This window comes from Brienomyrus brachyistius, chromosome 1, assembly GCF_023856365.1.
Source record: "Brienomyrus brachyistius isolate T26 chromosome 1, BBRACH_0.4, whole genome shotgun sequence".
Classification (NCBI taxonomy): domain Eukaryota; kingdom Metazoa; phylum Chordata; class Actinopteri; order Osteoglossiformes; family Mormyridae; genus Brienomyrus; species Brienomyrus brachyistius.
The window spans coordinates 34,938,316-34,955,890 of NC_064533.1; the positions used below are offsets into that span (position 1 = coordinate 34,938,316).

Here is a 17,575-nt window from a genome sequence, read left to right on the forward strand (position 1 = left end):
TCCACCTCTGCTCCTGACTAGCAGTTCATTTGAATGTTGTGACAGCTGAGTTGAGAAACTAACGGCACACAGCAGTGCGGGACAGGAAGCGTGCAGCTTTGCCTGCTGTGATTGTGTGCTGTGCTATGAGTCTTTTTCCTGTGTCCCCCACTTTTGCAGATGGGAAGTCTTTCTCAACAAGTGTCTAAGCTCAGCCAGGAACTGCAGGAAATGACACGTCTCCTAAGGCCCCTCCTCCTCCTCAGCTCCCAGCCCATCCTGTCAGCCCTGACGCCCGCTATGACTCCGCCTCCCAGCAGTGCCAGTGCACCTTCGGTGGGAAGCCCCCCTGTGGCCCCACCCCCAGCCCCGCCCTGCTCGCCACAGCCAGCGTCCTGCTCTCTGATGGACAGACTGGAGACAGGCGGGGCAGACCTGCCAGGCTGCCTTGTGCCCTCCACCACACCTCAGAAAGCCCCCCTGCAGGCTCATGCGCCCCTGCTTGGTTGCTCTGAGTGCCTCCCTCCCTCCACTTCAGCATCATCTGGAGAAGAAACCTCTAGGGGTGGGTCATCTCTTATTGGCCCTGGACATGGACATCAGGAAGAGAGACCCCCAGCCTCCCGGACCACCTCGCCCTCTCTCTCCTTCTCCTTGTCAATTGCCTCATCCCCCTCCCCATCTCTGTCCCTCTCCCCCTGTCAGGGCCGCCACCTGTCCCATCTGAGTGGCAGGGTCTTTCACCCCTCTCTGGCATCCCAGGACTCAACCCTGGCCCACATCAGCCACTGCTCTGCCCCCCCATCCCTCAACAGTTCTCCTGGCAACCACCGGCAGCGGGTCAGCCCCACCTCCTCATTTTCCACACCTCTTATCCCACCCCCTCCTTGCACCCCGCCATCCTGCCCCCACCCCTCCCCCCTTTCCCCCAGTTCACTGGACTCTCTCAAAGAGGCACAGGCTGCTGTCAGCTCATTCTGGCCTCAGAAACCCGGAAGTGCTGTGCAGGGCCCCCCCAGCCGGGAGGCCAGCTGCCTGGCCATGGAGATGCAGGAGTGGGGGACTCAGACAGAACACATCAGCTTCATTGACGAGGAGGGCCCACCCTAAGGAGGCAGTGGCACCGATGGAGAAAGATGAGTTGAGCAGCAGAGTTGAGCAGAAGCTCAAGTCATCCAGAGGGACATCTACCATCACATCAGACAGATCCTCTGAAGATCCCTCTCCAGGGCTTTCACATGCCAGGAAGGGCATCACCTGTCGCCGTCCCATTTCCCTTTCCGCAATCGGTAGTGGCATCACAGCAGAGCTGGGGATGGGCTGCCCTTTCTCCAGACCGGACGCTGGCTCCTCTGATTACGCCCACCAGCGGGCACCAACACGAGCCACTCACCGCATCCTCAGTCACGGTTCTACCCCTGGGCAGAGCAGCTTTGCTGTGAACTATGACAGCAGCACAGTACGGTGTGAAAGGAAAAGTAGTCTAAGCAGCTGATTTACAACCTTCTTAACTATAATTCTGGTTTCAAAGAAGCAACAACAATTAGACAGATTTGGTCTAAAGCTTGTGCCAAGTTTTCAGACATACTTGTAGGGTCAGTCAACAAACAGCCAAGACTCCAATCCTCATTCTAGTAGCTACTCTTGACCCAAAGATGTAGATATACAGTAGTTGCTTTCTTGATGCAATATGCACCTTTCAGCAAATGCATCACTTTGATTTTGTACACATGGTGAGAAACTTGTATGCTTGGCCACTCTGTGATGTGGAAACTATTCCACCTGTTTCTAAAAGAAGTTGCACCTGCTGAAAAAAGATAAGAAACATCCCTATGACTTACCGTTTCAGACAAGCTGTGATCAAGTGCTTTTACACATTCGCCCTACTGCCAACAAATCATGGGAACAAGCCATTAGGAAAAAAAAAGCCCTTTACAGAAATGCTTCGGAGAAAGAAAGCGTGTTAGCGAAAATATTCAATTTGAACATGCGTCAGCACACAAAGCCACTGCCAGTATGTGTCAGGGCTCCTTGATTGCACTGGACCCTACAGAACACACCTAGACAATCATTAGAACTGTATTTGCATCGAAAAAGCTTTTAGGTTGAAAATGATCTAAACACCAGCCTACAGCAAGATTTTGGCTTGGGGAAGGTGTGTCATCCGTGTATGGGGAGCAACTAGGTGATCAAATTAGAATTTGTATTTGGCCATATGGATCCCAGGCTGTAGCCATCTAGCCATTTGTGCCTTCTCTTGTACCACGTAAAACAGCTGATTTGTGCGACTAACATATCAGAACAACAGCAGCCACTCCTCCATGTCACATTAACCTGTACTTACTCATTGACGCTTATCTAGCTCTGTCATTATAGAATGCTTTTGGTTTCCTCGGTTGCTGTGGAAGCGTCAGTGTGGTCATGGCAATGGGAGAGTGCGCCGCTGTCTTTGCCAATCAGTGGGCAGGCTGCGTGAAGGAGGCTGAACTTCACTTAATTACAGGACACCGAGTGCAGGCCTGTAAACAGGGCCTGCAATCACCCAGCATCACTGCGTCAAGAGACCAGCCCAGCAGTGAGAAAGCACAGGATGCATGTAGCGCACATGCAGTAGGCAGTCATACTGTAGGGGATGCATATCCTGGGTTTATAATCAATACCGTCCAAACATGGCTTGTTGCAGTTTTGTTCAGTGTGTAGTGTATGATAAGTCCATCCTTGCGTGTGAGGGGGGGGAGAGAAAGAGGAGGAGGTTACGATTCCGGCTGGGGGTGATGGTGGACAGGAGCATAGGGATTATTTGCATGTCACAGCTTCCTGCATGTGGAACGTGCCTGTAACACCAGGGTTAAAGATGTATTTTAGTAACAGTTATGAAGTTTAAAAGAATCCATTCATGAATAAAGATATTTTGTAAGAATACAGGTTTTTTGTGTTGATTTGGTGATGCTGTAGGCAAACTAGCCACGTTTATTTGGTAAGAACTAAACATCAAGATTGCTACTGACTGACGTTAGAGTTATTATGTTGCTAAGGAAGTACAATTTCATCAAAATAACATGAATAAATAAGCATAATTTAGTTTTAATTAGGTGGGTGCCCTGTCAAGAGGGGCTTAATTCAATCTTCATTCTTACAGCGACGGGAAAAGACTTTGTGGCAAATGATTTATGTGCAGCTGTAATTTAAAAGTAAGGATCCAGGAAGAATGGCCAGCAGTGACACTGCCCACACAGCATAAACAAAAGGAAACTGCATCACTCGGACTCCATCAGGCTGGTTGCATATATTTCAATGACACATTCATTGATTCATTCATTCATTCTCTTAGAGCTTCAAAAAAAGCCAAAGGTGAGGCCATCTCTTACAAAACAGACGAAACAACCATATAAAAACAGCCCCCCCAACACTGCCTTATTCACCACACCCCTGCTGCACCCAAAGCTCTCTCCGTTTTCCCACATCCACACATTTTCATTCCTCCATCACATATCTGTCCTCACAGACAGGAAATATTTCAGGAACAAAAAAAAAAAAAAAAAACAAACAAAAAAAATATATTCACAAAAACAAAACTGAGGGGGAAAACAATTCAAAAAATATATTTATATATTTATATATATTCTGAGGTATGTTTCCACAACCAAAACAAATTGAAAAGAATCCATCCAAAAAAAACAAGCAATCATTTAAGCACCCCCCCTCCCTAAAACATAAAATAATACTACCAATAGTTATAATAACAATAATTAAATTAATGAAGAGGCAACATGTATCCCCAGTTCCACCTCTCCCCCTACTCTCAGTAATCAAAGTGCAGCAGCATCCAGATCATCTAGTCCATGATGAGTCCACAGCCCCCAGGAAGTGCCACACACACACACACACACACACACACACACACACACACACACACACACACACACACACACACACGTAGTTCATTACACACTCACAGTCCATTATACACACACACGCACACACGTGCAGTTCATTACGCATGTGCGCACACACATCTCAACATCATGTCCACAAAGAGATAATAAACTAAATCCTCAACAATCCGGCTGGGAACTAAAAAGAGACCATCGTGCCCAGTAGCTTTTCTTCTTCGTTACGCTCAGAGTTCTGGGCCCAGGGGAGCAGAGGGGCTGGGGAAGAGGCTGTTTGTGCCACAACTCAAAAGGTGTCTTGTGCAACAAAACAAAATGGTTGAAAAAAAAAATTTAGAGAAGGGAGTGGGGGGGCATCTGAAAGATGATCTCCCAGTGATTGGTGGGTAGTGACGTCCTCTGTCTGCCACCCTCGCAGTCAGGCCAGGTACTGCTGCATGGCGCTTTTCGCCCTGGAAGACAGAGCAAGACCAAACTCCCATACGCTGCTTGTCAGCAATGAAACATTAGAGAGGAGTGAACTACAAACTCTCTTTTCCTAACATTGCTAAACCTGAGACATAAATTCACGATGCTGCTAGGAATGAAAGTGGCACACTCTTTAATCCAAGCCTTCGTTAAACTGCACATTAGACACAGTCCGAGAAAGAGACACTAGACTTTAAAGGACCTGTCACACAGGCTGGGATCCGAGGCCTGGGTGAGTTTGTGCAGAATGTCCACGAAGCCCATCTCTCTCAGCTTGTCTTGCCGCTCCTGGGAGCCTGGACACAGACAGAGGGGAAGTGCTGAAGATAGAGACCAGTACATGCAGGAGACAACAGAAGAGCAAGTGTTCATGTAACTCGCTTCTCCCCATATGCAGTAATAGCTTAAACTGAGGACAAAAACAAAGTTAGAGAGAAAACGGGAATTGTATCGTTCCCTTTCTACCAGAGCCACACACAGAGCCCCCCACCCTCCCCCCGCTGACCCATTCACCCCGCCACCTGACCACCTGTCATCAAATCCCCCTCACCGTCTTCCTCGTTCCAGATGAGGTTGGAGACACAGAAGGTGGCAGCCAGCTGCAGCTTAACATTTGAGTGTCCCTGAGAGGGTGAGTGAGAGAAGGGGGGGCTTGTCAGGTGTCAGGGAAGTTAAGGAACATGACAGAGTAGGTTTGCAGGTCAACGCTACCATATAAGACTTGATCTTCTGCAGCATGTCGTCGTTCGTCATGATGAGCTCTTTGGCCGTGTTGCCATCGGCGATGTTGGCCAGGATGCACAACGTCTGAAAGGAAGATCGTCTTCTGTTACAAGCCTGTCGTGATGGAGTACAGTACCAGAGACATGGAGCATATGCAAACCACAAAGCGTGGGGCCAAACTCATTAAGGTCTGACTAATGAGTGACGGCTGGAGCGAGAGCCAGCAGACAAGCCAGCGAACAGCGCAGGGCGGGACGCGACCTGTTCCTTGACCTCGATGCTGTGCTCGCCCTCCAGGATCAAGGTGACTGCCTGCATTATCTGTTTGCCGTGTGAGCTCATAATCTGGTCAATATGCTGGAAAGCAGAGAGACAGACACTTATTTCACTCACTGTGATGGCATAACACACTCACAGCCCATGTATGCATTACATTCATTTCAGAATTTTGCAGTGATTCCAGTTTTTTTGACAACACCAATGTGTGCTTACATCGGAATGCTTCTCAAAGTGTTCGTTTGAATTTTCTTTGGTCATTTGTTATGACATAATTCTAATATTCTGAAATATGTCCTAACGAGGATATTTACTTCTGAAAATTGCCTGCAAGGAGACATCTACCAAGATCTTCCATAGGTCGCATGCAGGGTTGTTATCATTAACGAAAAGTAAAACTATAAGAAAACATTCTTGTAAATTGAAATAAGATGAAAATAATCTAATAAACTACAACTAAACAAGATCTATAAACACTGCTTCCAAAACTGATATAAAATACAGACAGACATCAAAAACAAATACAATTTATCTGAAGTAATGATTTGTTTCTTTAATTACCGTTTATAATACCTGGAACATGTCAAGATCAGACACATATAGTTCTACAACTTTCAGCCTGTCCCTAGAAATAAACTGTAAAAATTTTAACAAACTGAAATATACAAAAACTAAATAGAAATACATTTTAAAAAAGACAAACTAATAAAATCACACCGAAATCTAAATAAAAATTAATATAAAAAGAAAAGCTACATTCAGAAAATTGAAACTATAACACTGGTCGCATCTTTAGGAAATAAACAAGGACATTTATGCATTGTGACTAAACTGACATTTTAATGGGTAACGATCAGTAGTTGAGGACGAAATCCAAAGTAGGACTGTGTCAATATATGTGTGCGACAATCCGTCTGCGTTCACGAGGACGTCTGCGTGTCCATGTATGTGCTTGCGAGGACGTCTGCGTGTCCATGTATGTGCCTGCGAGGACGTCTGCGTGTCCATGTATGTGCCTGCGAGGACGTCTGCGTGTCCATGTATGTGCCTGCGAGGACGTCTGTGTGTCCATGTATGTATGCGCAAGTATGTCTACGTGTAGATGGCTCTCTGCAGGTCTGACCGGGCGTGTGGACAGCAAGTTCCTGAGCAGCCCCAGAGTCTTCATCAGCACGTTGGCATCGGGGTCTGACAGCAGGCGGAAAAGCTGCTCTGTGCCCAACGCTCGTACGATCTCCACTTTCACCTTCTGGTCTGCCTGGAAGGCCATATTCTGCAGTGGCAGGACAGAGCAAGCAGCCTGATTATGTGAAGCCATTTACCTTCCATGCACCAGTCTGCTCTCCTGCAGAAATCTCCCAGAAACTTCCCTATGAGGGTAAATCCCAATAGCATGTACAGTTAAGAAGCCCATCAGGTGTACCAGTGTGAATCTCACCATGAGAGCCCAGATGCCATTGACCCTCAGTGCTGGACTGTCACTCTGGGTCAGACTGCAGAGCAACTCGATCACTCCTGATTCCAGGATGGGCTGGGAAGACACACGAACACACCCATGGTTTAGAGCAGCTAATTAATAAACAACGATGCTGAAATTCCTCTTCAGATTCTCTGGATGAAGCCATTTTTACTAGGGCTTCAAAAAAAGCCAGGAGTCTGTGTGTTTTCCCAGTCAAAGGGAAGCTGAAGGTCCCGGCAGTGCAGCAGCGCAGCCCAGGGGCTGAACGCACCTCTTTACTAGGGGAGAACTCCAGCAGCAGGTTGCATAGTGTGGAAGAGGCCATGACCAGCACTTCATCAGGGGCATTCTGCAGTAGCTGCAGGGACAGATGCATGGTGAGGGAGGACGTGTGGTCAAAAGCCTCATAAGACCCCAAGATACATGGGACAGCAGAGGACTGACTTGGGCCTACAATCCCTGAAACCGAAGCAACTGAACATCAAAACTAACTGCACAGCTTCCTTCCTTGAGTTTCAGACATGTGCAGGAAAATAAAAGGGTCACGTTGTGCTCTGGTGAAACATCCGGAAAACTACCATGACAATTATGCTCGTGGGAGTTTTACTTACACAAAAATGTTCTGAGGGCAAGATATCTGACTGGTTGGTCCTGCCTCATCTAGTTGTTTGGACCCACCTCCTCTACAATCTGACTGGTTATCTCTCTGAACCAATCATTTTTCCTTCTGCCCTTAAACTTCCATAAGGGACAATTATTTTGAGAGGAACGCAGAGGGACACTGGCACGTGACAGGCACCTTCATGAGCGGTTTCCACACGGCATGGTCGTGGAAGCTCGTCCTTAACTGCTGCACTGAGCGAGAGAGACTGTGAAGACACCTGGGCAGGGTGGCAAGGAAACACAGCGAGGTCATAACACAGTGAGGTCATAACACAGTGAGGTCATAACACAGCGAGGTCATCTTTGGTGAGCTGCAAATACTGCTCCTCAGTCAGGAGGAAGCAAATATAAGCAAATGACAACAGTAGCCGAACATCATATCAAACCCCAGGTTACAACCCGGACGGGAAGCAGCGAGAGGGACGGCGGTGCGCTTACCTGACGGCCGCCAGCCGCACCTTGATACTGGACTCGGACAGGCCGCTGACGATTCTATCCATCATGTTCTCCGTCTCTGTGATCTGCAGAGCACACAGGCAGCTCATTCACACTAACTAAAGGCATTATGGGAGAACAAGTAGGGCTGGGCAATATGGTCTCAAATCGATATCACGGTTAAAGCTCGATTACGATTTATGAATGATAATTTTGTTTTTTATTTGTTTGTTATTTGTCCTTGTGTTTCATTTAGTTTGTGCTGTGAATATGCTCTTAAAGATATTTTTTGTGATGAAAGACTATATCTTGATGATTTTAAAGTAATGGAAGGAAACACACAGATTAACCATTCATTGAATATTTTGAACAACTGAAACCAAATAACACATGTAAATCACAAAATTGTTATTCTATTTAAAGTTAGAGCAAGCTGAATATTTTGTCATTTTTATACATGACACCTATTTTACTGTCTTCCAAATGCGTGCGAGACTCTTTTGGTCCAACCATGATCGAGTGATCACACCTGTGATAAAAACTAGGCTAGCCCACGATAAATAATAGCACAGAGACTGCAGAGCACAGGGTAAATGCAAGTGGTGTGGGAACATGTTGGATATCTAGTACAGTATAGTATTCAATGTAATAAATGTTTTATGCAGTTATTTGATGTGAAGTTAGATTAACTTAATTTTTTTTTCAAAAGAAACAAAAACAAGGTATGAACCAAACCATCTATTTGGAGAAACATTACACCCCTAATCAGACCTGTATTGTTATACAAGTTATATAATTAGTAAGCTTTCTAAGATTGCCCATATTAAGTAAACCCTGTACGATCATGGCTACAGGGAGTGTAATTTCAACAGTAAAGATACATATTAAATGAGTCGTGCTGGCGAGCCCCGTGATGACAAGAGGAGTTTTATGCTCAGCCGTCTGGGAGAAATGCAGTCCATGTGGGATGGAAAACAGTGGAAATTTCCCAGAGTCCCCAATGGACTTAATGGAACAACAGAAAGGTCAGCAAGGGCACCTTTTTGCGCACGTCCTCGTCGTTGGCGCCCAGCGAGGCGTACAGCTTGAATGCGGCCTGCCGCAGCTCGTGGGCGTGTTTCAGGTCGTGGTCCAGCTGGGAGGGGGTAGGGTTCAGAGAGAGAGAGAGACTGTCACACCTCACAGCTTCACTCTGGTTGCACAGCTCGACCCGAAATGGGCTACAAGCACAGGGCCCCTCCAGTGTCCTGAAAATGCAACAGTCAGGATCCTGTACAGTTTGGCTCACTGTTGCACTCTTTTCTACTGCTTTTCTGCAATTCTTTATTCTAGGGCTGCTTCTGTCGTAAGACTTTCAGTGATCTAGTACAAGGTCAAGTGGGACCTAAAGTTTATTCCAACAGCACAGGGCACAACACAAAGAACAGCCCTGAGAGAATATGCCAGTGGGTAATTTAGAGACACTGGTTTGCCTAATTTCTCCTGCAGATCAAAGACATGCAAAGTGGTACCTGGAGGAAACCCGTGAAACACAGACAGGAACACAGGAATATTCACACACGCAGTGGAGATGGGATTCGAAACCATAACCTTTGGGAGTGAGCCAACAGTACAGCTCTGCCACCCTCAGTATAATATTTGCACAATGACACTAATTTCCAACATACTCTAATATACCTCAGTCAAATGATCAGAGACCGTGTATCTTCAGCAGCTGACTGCGGGCCCTCATCCCACCGCACCCCCCACGCCGCCCCGCAAGCCCCTCACCCGCTTGATGTCCGCGATGGCACTCACGGAGCTCGGGTACTTGAAGTAGTCGGCCAACATGGCCACCAGGTGGTCGGTGACGCTCGCAATGCGCTGCAGCTCCACGTCGGGCTCCATCAGGTAGGCCAGCGTTTCCGCACCCTCCACCCGCTCCTCCAGGAGGCGCTCTTTACTGCACATGCGCACCAGGCAAGGGAGCGTCTGTAAAGATCAACGCACAAAGACACGTTTTTTTTTAATACACAGGCAAGCACACATAATGTATACTCAAAGATCCTCTCTTTCTAGCAGACAAACAGGAATATCTTTTAACACGTCCTGACCACCCTACCCATCAGGACTGACCTTCAGAACAATGCAGGTGTCATCGGTCCTGATGGCTCCAGCTCGGCACATGTACGTCAGGCTGTGGATAGGTGGGGGTTGTCGATAAGAGACTGAAATCTATGGTCTGAACCATACACTCCGACTGCAGGCAGGCAGGCAGGCAGGCAGACAGACAGACACAGGCAGGCCTCACCATTTTGCTGCTGTAAGCTGCATTTCAATGGGCCGGTCCCTCTGCATCATCCTGACAAATACCTGAGTGAGCAGCTCACCGTCCACCAGCACTGGGAGAAGCAGGACATGCAAGTGGAGAGCAAACGGAAGATAAGGATCATCACAGATTGTTTTTTAGTAACAAGCTGGCATTTTTTAAACATATTACACAGCAGGAAAGATACATTGTTATCCACTTGCTGATGTGACCCTGAAAAAACATGGCAGGCAGGCTGCCTTACGTTCAGAGACGGAGAAGGAAGGAGAGGACTGGAGCTCACCATTCACCAGTGTCAGGGACACCTGGGCATTCTCATAGGCCAGAACTGAGAAGCACTTAAGGGCCTGCATTTGTACCTGCAGAGAGATAGACACACACACACATCTAATTTCACATTTATTTAGAATTTAGTGATTGTCATTGTTGACACACCACAGCACACAACAAAGAAATGTGTCCTCTGCATTTAACCCGCATGTGACGTCGTGGCAAAGCAGGGGGCAGCTAATTCGGTGCCTGGGGACAGCACCTTGCTCAGGGTACCTCAGTGGTACTTTGCTGGTCGGGGATTTGAACCAGCAGTCTTTCAATTACAAGTGCGCTTCCCTAACCATCAAGCCGCCACTGCCCTTAGCTTTATGTATTTATGTACACCTTTAGTTTTATGTGTTCTTTTAATGCTTCATATGTAGTGCTTTGGCAATACTACCTGTATGCACAGGAGTGGAACTTAAGAATTTTTGCTACTAGCCAATTGGGCTAGTTCAGTAAAAAATGTCTGACATATCACTTTTTACTAGCCAGCCCTTCGCCTATATTTCTCACCTCGGGCGAGTGGGCGAGCCTGATTTACAGCCCTGTCTGTGCAAGTCATGCCGTCAAAGAATGTCGAAATCAAATGACAGACAGATAGAATGATAGAGAGATCGAGTGACATGACAGGAAGATGGTGAGCCGGCACTGGCGGCAGGAGGGGGGGGGGGGGGGGCGTGCCTCACCTTGTAGGAGGGGGAGATGAGCAGGGGGGCGATGTTCTGAATGGCTCCATGGTTGTACAGAATCGTCTGATGCTCAGGAGTCTGTAGAACAGAGAGTGCAACTCAGAAACTCGACCGATGAGCTGTAGTGAAGTACAGCCCATGAAGAACATGGCTGCGCCTGGCTGACCTTGCAGCAATGCGAGAAGATCTGGGTGATGTATTCCTGCGTTCGCTGCGACCGACTCAACAGGGACATCAGGTGGGGGATCACAGTGGGGTCCTGAAAATATCATTCATCATTTACACGCAGGGACTCTGCGATTACAGCTATTATTACTATTACAGGAAAAAAAAATGCACGAAAAGGTATGACTCAGTATTCTTATGCTAATATGGAAATGAGTGGTGTGTGAATGCAGAGGCTTTGGACTCACTGGGTAGAGCAGCTGTACTGGTGTAACCGGACTGATGAACACTGTCCTGAGGCAACGTAGGCAGGCCTCAATAAAGCACAGGTCCTGACAAAGAAGACCTGGACAGGGACACAAACACAAACAAACAGGTGGTGTGACGGAGCCACACCAAGAAAGGCGGCGTTTACGCATCTATTTCAGAAATAAATTAAATAAATGCTGTGACTAGGCGCCCGTCTGGGCGATGCCCAAGAAGGTCTATGTCACCCCATGCTTGAAAGGGGGAAAATACTATGGAGATGAGCAGATCTTTCACGTCTAAGGGTCTGTGAGGTGCTCAGGTCCGGCTGACCTTGCAGCAGGGCGGGGATGATGTGGCAGTCCACCAGGGACTTGATGTTGTTCTCTGTGCCCATAGCCAGGCTGCCCAGCACCACTGCACACTCGGTCCGCAGCTCCAGGCTGGACGAAGGCTGCTGCAGCAGGTACAATAGCCTTGGGGGGGACGGGACACCAACACAACAGAAATGAGCACCTCACATACCCTCACACACACTGCAATGGACGGGCCAGCGCACCCTGGATCCTGGCTGAACATAAAAGCTAAATAACAGAAAATTCCATTGGCATAGTGCAGAGCTGGAAAAAAAAAAAAAGTATTGAGACACACCTCCTAATCATTGAACTCAGGTGTTTCATTCAGACCCATTGCCACAGGTGTATAAAATCAATCACCTAGCTATGCAGTCAGGTTTACAAACATTTATGAAAGAATAGGTTGTTCTGAAGAGCTCAGTGAATTCAAGTGTTGTACTGTCATAGGGTGGCACCGATGCAATAAATCAGTTTGTGAAATTTCTTCCTTGCTAGATATTCCACGGTCAACTGTAAGCGGTATTACTGCAAACTAGGAGCAGTTAGAAACAACAGATACTCAGCCACAAAGTAGCAGACCACATAAAGTAACAGAGCGGGGTCACCGAGTGCTGAGGCTCATAGTGCGTAAAAGTCGTCAACACTCTGTTGACTCAGTACCTGCAGAGTTCCAAACTTCCTCTGGCTTTAACTCCAGCACAAAACCTGCACTGGGAGTTTCATGGAATGGGCGCCCAAGGCCGAGCAGCTGCATGAAAGCCTCACATCGCCATGTGTCAGATGGAGTGGTGTAAAGCACACTGCCACTGAACTCTGGAGCAGTGGAAATGTGTTCTGTGGCGTGACAAATCATTTATCTCTGTCTGGCAGTCTGATGGACAAATCAGAGTTTGGCAGATGCAAGGGAACATTACCTGCCTGGCTACATTTTGCCAACTGTAAAGTTTTGAAGAAGGGATAATGGTATGGGGTTGTTTTTCAGGAGTTAGGCTAGGCCCCTTAGTTCCAGTGAAGGAAACTCTTAATACTTCAGCCTACTAAGACATTTTGGACAATTCTATGTTTCGAACTTTGTGGCAACAGTTTGTGGAAGACCCTATTCTGTTCCTGCATGACTGTGTCCCAGTGCAGAGAGCAACGTCCATGAAGTGTAGTGTTGGGTGAGTTTGGTGTGGAAGAATGTGAGTGGCCAACACAGAGCCCTGATCACAACCCAATCAAACACATTTGGGATGAAGTAGAATGGAGATTGTGAGCCAGGCCTTTTGCTCTTTTGGATGAATGGGTAAAAATTCCCATATACACATTCCAAAATCTTATAGAAAGCCTTCCCAGAAGAGTGGCAGCTGTTATAGCTGCAAAGGGGGGACCAACTCTATAATGATGCCTATGGATTTAGAATGGGATAGATGTCATAAAGGTTCCTCTAGGTGTAATGGCCAGGTGTCCCAATACTTTTGTCCATATAGTGCCTCATTAACAACATGAACTTCAGAGTATCTTTTTCAGACCAAATAGATAAGGTGTGTAAGCCAGTCTGGCAGTCTGACGTCTACAGCTAAGTGTGGGCTGCCGTCTTCTGCTTTCACTCAACCGGGCAACACGCCATGTCCCCAACAACCACCAGGCCATCCAAAGACTTTAAATCAGCAAAATGTTTATCACGTTTATGTTCAGAGGACCAATGGGATGCTGCGAACGAGAAGCAACGAGATGTGGGGGAGCACGTGGATGAGATACCTGGGCACGGCTCCCAGCACGATAAGGTTGGCTTTCTGCTTGTTGTTCCCAATTACAGCATTCTTCATGTCACTGCAAAACATAAGAGCAAATAACTGGAAGCCGAGGACCAAAAGTTACGCGTATTTGCATCTGACCCTAAGCAGTATTTGGCAAAGACTAAGTATAAAGGGCAGATTTCAAGGAACCATCGCTTGCAATTTGTGCAGTTAGAATTGATTTAATCGATTGCTTTTGTCTGGAAATTGCAGGTTCTGTCATCAGTCTACAGCTGCATGTATCTGGTTTAACATCCCTGAAGGTCCACGGTTACAAAATGCAGGAAACTGAAATAAAATACCAGCTTCAGACATCTGCACCTAGATGGTTGTCTATCTTGGTCAAAATAGCAATCTATGGGGCTCTTTACAAAAGCAACTTAAGAGTATTAGTGTATAATTATCAGACACTGAAGGCAGTGGAAAATCACAGCGATCCAGTGTCTGTCACAGTAACCAGAGCACGAGCTGAGGATATAAATAAAGATGGGGGAAAAAAAAAAATCTGCGTCAAAGCCTCATGGGGAACCCTGAATGAAGAAGTGATAAACACACAGGCAGGCGCACAGGTGCACACACACATGGACTCACACACACACACAACCTGCAGGGCTTCCTGCAAACACACACAGCAGTTATTAGGCACACTGTCACCACACAGAAGGCACTGTACTCACATGACTCCCTGAAGCACTTTCTGTGGGTCGGGGTCGAACAGTCTGTCAACATAATGGCGACTAGTGGCAGTAACCTCCTGCGTAGCAACAAGAACGGAACAGGCGTGAGTCTCTGCCTCTTCCATATTAAACACAGCCTGGTACAAGGATCCCAGTCGAGGAACCTCACCAATACGGCTCCCCCTTTAAGCCATTGCTCATTGAACGCACGAGGTGATCAGCATGGGGTTCTGTCATTTGATAACTCTGTTTACAATTAGCATCACCAGCTAGCCAAGAACCTGCTTGATATCATGCAGCAGAACAGCCTCCACTGGCATTAAAGTCTGCACACTCTACCCCCACATTTTCCCTGTTTCACTTTTATTTGCTCTTTTTACATCATAACATTTTCATTTTTAGCAGGAGCTTTAGTCCAATGTCACATACTGTTGAGAAATATGGGTCAGCAAATCCCTGTAGCAAGTTTAGGACCTTCCTCACTCTGCAAGCCAAGGGATTTGAACAAACAACCTTCTGATTGCTGACACAGCACCTTAACCCACTGAGCCACACACTGCTTAACAATAGGTTAAACAGGCTGCTATTTCAAAAGAGAAGAAAGAATTATAGAAATCGGTAACCTGTTGTATGTATGCAACTATAATAAGAATATATCGCAGTCACTATGACAGTCACACATCCATGTGTGTATATATCACAAAAATGGCAAGATAAAGCTCATGACTGTATGCTAGCAGACATTTTAGACCCCATTAAAACAAACCACATTGGACCCAGACTAATCCAATTACACTCCATAGTTGTTAGAGCCCATGTATTTGTCCAGCTTTCCCTCCTTTTATGCTGTTCCTAACCCTATCCTCTACTTTTTATCCATTGAGATTTTATGTGGGTGGAATATCTGCACAGCTAAGGATTCTCGATACATATCACAAACCTCTTCAGTGTCCGCGACATAACTTGTCTTACTAGTGCCTACTTTAGAAAACCCTTGGCTGGACAGTAGCAGCCCATGGTGAAATAGGAAATTTGCACTTTACAGAAAATACTGTCTTCCTGTTAAATGATTTCCGGGTACAACCTTATAAACTCTACCCCATAAACAATTTCTGAAATCAGTGCTGAACTTCAAGATAACATTCACAGCATTTCTCCACTTGTTTTGACATAGCCTTCAAGCCTGTACTTAACTAAATTAATTCATCACTAGAGGATTAGGAATGACACAGTACGTTTTCACAGTACGTGTGCTCAGGTTAAAATACGTATATTTTTAATTATGTTACTCATTGCAACAATATTAAACGTCATGAGCAGACTTATTTGTGTACTCTTATATAATGTTGTATATTACTTTGAGAGGTGAGGAATTTATTTGGAAAAGTTAAACAAGGAAATCAACGATTTTAAGATGCGCTGCAATAACCTAAGATGCGAGCAGCTACGATGCTCACTTGAGACATTACTGAGAACTATTCCCATAATTAAAGCCATGTTTTTGGTTCACTCATTATTCTAAATGTTACCTTAAAATCAAATCTTGGCGCCACTATAAATGTTTTCAACACCCCACATACCTGAACGATTTTATATTAAAATAAAAAAACTGGAAAATACTTTGGTTATGATCAACTTAAACACATACGATTTTAACTTTTGCGTTGCTTGGTTTGATCCTTTTTACGCGCTTTTACAAAGAAATGGGCGGCAAGCTCAAACTGAAAACAGTGCACGTTGTCAACAATCGTAAATTTCAAATATCCCTAACTCATACATGGGGTATATATGACGATCCTTAAGCACGCACGTGTTCCGCGTTGGTGCACATTATATGCCATGTATTACACAGCACCTCGGAAAGGTCGCTGCCTATGAACGGGAGGCGCTGTCAGGCAGTGTGAGAACGGAGAAGCCCAGATCCGCCCCGGGAAGCCCTACCCACGCAAGGCTACGCATCGGCACACACCTCGTGTACTTTCACTTCCCGATCGTCATTACACAGGCTGCACCCCGCTTTGCTTTGCAGAGTACTTCTGACTTTACAGTGCGATCCGATCAGTTATTCTCGGGTTAAGCATGCTTACAGCTTTAACAGGTGGTACGCCACAATGGGAAAACGTGTATATCAATAATATTACTCCCCATAACGTTAAATGCCGACACTGACAGTTAAATTTATCAGCGATTATCCAAGCCACGAACTGGGGATAAACGAAGCAGCCGTACAGCGGTTCATAACTATGACTTCGCACGCGTTATTAATAAAACTGTCGTGTAGTTGTCGAAAAAGATACTGCTTAGCAATACAAAGTTAACGCCCAGGCATCTCACGCTATATATTCAGAAAGCCGAAACTGTCCGGTTCCGTTTATAATATGCAAGATCGTTAACTTGTTAAATAATAAAAACGGCTAGCTACACTTAATAGTACTTCATGTTAGCAGACAACTTCATACCCGGCGGTGGGGTAAAGTAATGAAGCGCGCTGTGATATACTACGCTACTTATTATACCATTACCGACGCGTAAAAGCACCGCAACTGATGTGTAACATCTATTAAATAGTACAGGATGATCAAAACCCAGGGCTTCACATGCGGCTAGCCGGTCATGTCTTCATCGGCACCGGTTCGGTGACCGGGCAGAGCCAGTCAGTGTCACATCACCAAGTTCCGAGCCGCGGTGCCAGCAGACAAGGATCGGCCGCTATAGCAGACATTGTTGCGACCTTCCTGCTGTGCGCCACTGGGGCGCACGGAGGACAGGCCCGGTGTAGCGGAATATGTGCAGAAGACTCACGGACAGCACGCTGATGCGGAGAGGGGCCTCCAGCATACACGCCATCTCTCTTCCCCCGGACGAGCGCCCCAATCGGAGCCGCACTTTCTACATACTAGGCCTTCCAGCCCTTCAGCTCGAGTGCTGGGGAAAAAAACGCCACCAAGCCACACGCTTTTTTGTTGCAACGTTTGCTACTCTGAGAAAGGGGGTAGTGGATTTCACAGGAACTAAATAACACTTATTTCACATTCCTGTGCCTGTTTAAATTGCCAATTTTCTAGCAAATTCGACATACACTTTTAATTATCGAATATTATTTTGAAGCTTATGAGTGGCTAGTTTGTTTTAAACCACGTCGGTA

At 46.3% G+C, this 17,575-nt stretch overlaps 2 protein-coding genes across 5 annotated transcripts in view; one reads left to right on the forward strand and one right to left on the reverse strand.

Moving 5' to 3' along the window:
- kcnh3 (potassium voltage-gated channel, subfamily H (eag-related), member 3) overlaps positions 1-2,899 on the forward strand; it is an 85,125-nt gene extending 82,226 nt beyond the window's left edge. For both annotated transcript variants that reach the window (XM_049027444.1, XM_049027435.1), the window contains one exon: positions 160-2,899. In XM_049027444.1, the coding sequence (XP_048883401.1) occupies positions 160-1,089 (930 nt within the window). In that variant the 3' untranslated portion in view covers positions 1,090-2,899. The remainder of the gene's footprint in view (positions 1-159) is intronic.
- A 135-nt stretch (positions 2,900-3,034) lies between these two features.
- On the reverse strand, positions 3,035-17,557 carry armc8 (armadillo repeat containing 8). Of its 3 annotated transcripts, XM_049027498.1 has the most exons (22): positions 17,233-17,557; positions 14,431-14,507; positions 13,716-13,787; positions 11,953-12,095; positions 11,622-11,719; positions 11,375-11,467; positions 11,206-11,286; positions 10,488-10,563; positions 10,187-10,277; positions 10,012-10,072; positions 9,667-9,867; positions 8,936-9,031; positions 7,900-7,982; positions 7,598-7,679; positions 7,070-7,156; positions 6,778-6,870; positions 6,463-6,612; positions 5,325-5,420; positions 5,052-5,147; positions 4,891-4,963; positions 4,543-4,636; positions 3,035-4,324 (listed from the first exon to the last, which is right to left on the reverse strand). In XM_049027498.1, the coding sequence occupies exons 1-22, from the start codon at positions 17,275-17,277 to the stop codon at positions 4,291-4,293; spliced, it is 2,022 nt and encodes a 673-aa protein (XP_048883455.1). In that variant the 5' UTR covers positions 17,278-17,557; the 3' UTR covers positions 3,035-4,290. The 3 variants fall into 3 exon arrangements, with proteins under 3 accessions (XP_048883455.1, XP_048883464.1, XP_048883447.1); XM_049027507.1 differs by lacking the exon at positions 17,233-17,557 and having other exon boundaries at positions 9,694-9,867; positions 14,431-16,363; XM_049027490.1 differs by lacking the exon at positions 17,233-17,557 and having other exon boundaries at positions 14,431-16,363.
- Between the last annotated feature and the right edge of the window lie 18 nt (positions 17,558-17,575).